The following is a 2,717-nucleotide window of genomic DNA, read 5'->3' on the forward strand; positions in this document are numbered from 1 at the left end:
ACCAAAGGTATAGGGGTATTCCAGGAAGAGGTAGTAATTTGTTCTTACCACAAGGAGGCCTTGACAACTGCAACCTAGTAATTTTCCAGAGGTCATACTGGGCCTGTGGTCCCTTACATGTCCCCCTTTTCTTTCCTTAAGAGGGAAGGTTTAGCAGAGGGGTTTGTGCCTGTCTTAGGTTGTCCCGAGGAGTGGGAGACTGTTGCCCGTCATGGGGGCAATATGCAAGGCAACGCCCCTGGCTTAGGTCAGACTCCCCTCAGGGGGATCTTACCCGTCATTGGCTAACCAAACCAGTGCTCAGACTAATCCTTGGGACCGGCCAATGTCAGTATAAAGATCAGGGTCGCCAGTATCCAGCCGACAATAATGGACCTGAATAGGTTTGGACAAGGCCTTGTCCAGCTGTTGTTTGACATAGGAGGTGATCTTCTGGAACACCCAAGGACCGAAGGTTAGAGCTAATAAAAACACAAATATAGGCCCTACAAGAGGTAAAATATAAGGAAGAAAGCCATGAAGATTACTTAAAAAAGGATTTTCAAACAGTTCTCTCCGACGCTTGACCAGATCATCCTGTAATTTCTTTATCTTGTCCCGGACTACACCGGACTTATTAGCATAGAAGCAACATTTCTCCTGTAAGGCCAAGCATATACCCCCTTGTTCGGCTGTCAAGAGATCCAACCCCCTTCTGTTCTGCAAGACCACCTCGGCTAGAGAGTTGATCTGGTCCTGGAGATCACTAATAGTTCCTGATAAGGTTTGGATATCATCAATGAGCTGTGCAGAGAGTTTATTATAGGAGTGTATGGCGACTCCCAAGCCCCCAGACCCTGTCGCAAGGGCTCCCGTAATGCCCAAGCCAACAAGCAAGGGAATAGCAAATATGGCCCTTTTATGTCTTCCAGCCATAAAGTCGAGGCTGGGAACCGGAACAGGCTCATTCCCTGGAACAATATCCATCTCAGGTAGAACGGAGGCAATGGAGCAATAACCAGTCCAATTTACGGGCAACGCTGGGAATGCCATATTCCCTCCGCAGAGAAAAACATGGCCTAGAGGGGGACACAGGAAACTGCTAGTACGAAGGACAGAGGAACAATTCACATGAGGGAGAAAACCCACATCAATGGAGACAGAGGCATTGGGAGTGGTACCCTCAAAGCAGGGGGCTACAAAGAGTGACTGATTCAAAGGGATCGGTTGAATCCTAAAAGGGGGGCCTAGGGAACAATTTACCGGAAGGGAAGGATTTTCAGCAGGAGCAAGGTTACCAAGGGGGGGTAACGCCATAGGAATGGGAGAACTGAGGGGCAAGCAAAGCCAGCAGTCCGCAGCCAACACAGGATTGGTCTTATTTAGCATAAGGTGAGTGGATTCCAAAATGACAGACGTCTGACTATCGAGACTCAATCTGTGAGGCCGGGACGCGCAAGAGGATGATAATGGAGGGAGGGGAATTGGGCCCGAATGAGTTCCTCAATGTGCTGCTGGACCTCATGTTCTCTGGCTCTGTCAGAAGGGCCCCCTCCGTCTGATACATGTAGGGGTGCACGTTCGGGCCAACAGACATCGTGGCCAACATCGGCAGACGAACAAGACGCCTGGGCATATTTGTTAGTATGTCCCTGGAGAGTGGCGGAGGTTTCCCCACCAAAGGTTCCTGCATAGGCTTGCTGTAGAACTGCCGTCAAATAAACCTTATTATTAGAAGAACACTGCTGGACGCTGTTATAGCAAAGGGAATGAATAGCTTGATAGTAGCGACAGGGGGAGGGGCAGCGACCAGGGGACCCAGGCAGAGAGGGAATGACTCGGGGTTTGGCAACACACTCCCACCGTTGCTTAAATCCCCCACCGGTGGATGGTCGATAGGTGAGATAGGCGGTGTATTCATTGCAGTCGTTGGAGTAAGAGAACCACTGCGGTGTTACCCGTGTATACCCTCCACGGCAGTCACAGGGTGGCCCAAAAAGGGAGGCGAGGAGATCGTTGCCGGCCGGGGCGTCAAAACCAGCAAGGCAGACCCTCAGGACAGCCAGGAGGTACCAGCGTAGGGGTGATCATTTTCCAAGCATTTCCTGTAGATAAAGAAAAGAAATATTTCTCAGAGAGGTTTGTCCTCCCTGGAAGGAAGGTTAACTGGAGGCGGAGAAGCCATTTCACAGGAATCAACTTGCTTTACAAGCCTCTCAGGAAGCCAGCGAGCAGATTGTTTTTCTTTAATATATATACAGACCGAACCCCGACCCCAAATAAGAACAGGGTCGGGACCCTGCCACTGGTTAGTAAGGGGATCTTTCCACAGTACTTTGGCATAATTGTGCTGGGATTCGGGGTGCCAAAACCTATCAGCCGCTGATTTGCCAGTATTGTCCAATTGAAGAAAATTTAATATGAAAAGAGCATGGCTGACCAGGTTCCGAGGGGATCCTTTGACCGGGTAGAATGCCCCTCTTCGAAGTTTGGTAATAGTGTTTTTTAAGGTTTGATGGGCCCGTTCCACAATACCTTGCCCTTGAGGATTATAAGGAATGCCTGTGACATGAGAGATACCAAGGGTGGCACAGAAGGAGCGAAAAGCTGTGCCAGCGTAGCCAGGCCCATTATCGGTTTTAATAGACTCGGGCTTGCCCATAACAGTGAGGCAAGAGAGGACATGAGCTATCACGTGGCGGCAGGCCTCACCGCTCTGCAATGTGGCAGAGAGAAAG

General features: G+C 50.1%; 1 protein-coding gene across 1 annotated transcript; it reads right to left on the reverse strand.

The window, feature by feature from the left end:
- Window positions 1-65: 65 nt before the first annotated feature.
- Window positions 66-2,055, reverse strand: LOC114036529 (syncytin-2-like). Its single transcript, XM_027853024.1, has 2 exons — window positions 1,938-2,055; window positions 66-1,058 (listed from the first exon to the last, which is right to left on the reverse strand). The coding sequence occupies exon 2, from the start codon at window positions 1,030-1,032 to the stop codon at window positions 301-303; it is 732 nt and encodes a 243-aa protein (XP_027708825.1). The 5' UTR covers window positions 1,033-1,058; window positions 1,938-2,055; the 3' UTR covers window positions 66-300.
- Between the last annotated feature and the right edge of the window lie 662 nt (window positions 2,056-2,717).

The sequence above is a fragment of the Vombatus ursinus genome, unplaced genomic scaffold, assembly GCF_900497805.2.
Source record: "Vombatus ursinus unplaced genomic scaffold, bare-nosed wombat genome assembly UNPS02009903.1, whole genome shotgun sequence".
NCBI classification, from domain to species: domain Eukaryota; kingdom Metazoa; phylum Chordata; class Mammalia; order Diprotodontia; family Vombatidae; genus Vombatus; species Vombatus ursinus.

Bases quoted from the DNA above. Each gene is read 5' to 3' on its own strand.
- LOC114036529 (XM_027853024.1), bottom strand. From the start codon at position 1,032: ATGGCATTCCCAGCGTTGCCCGTAAATTGGACTGGTTATTGCTCCATT.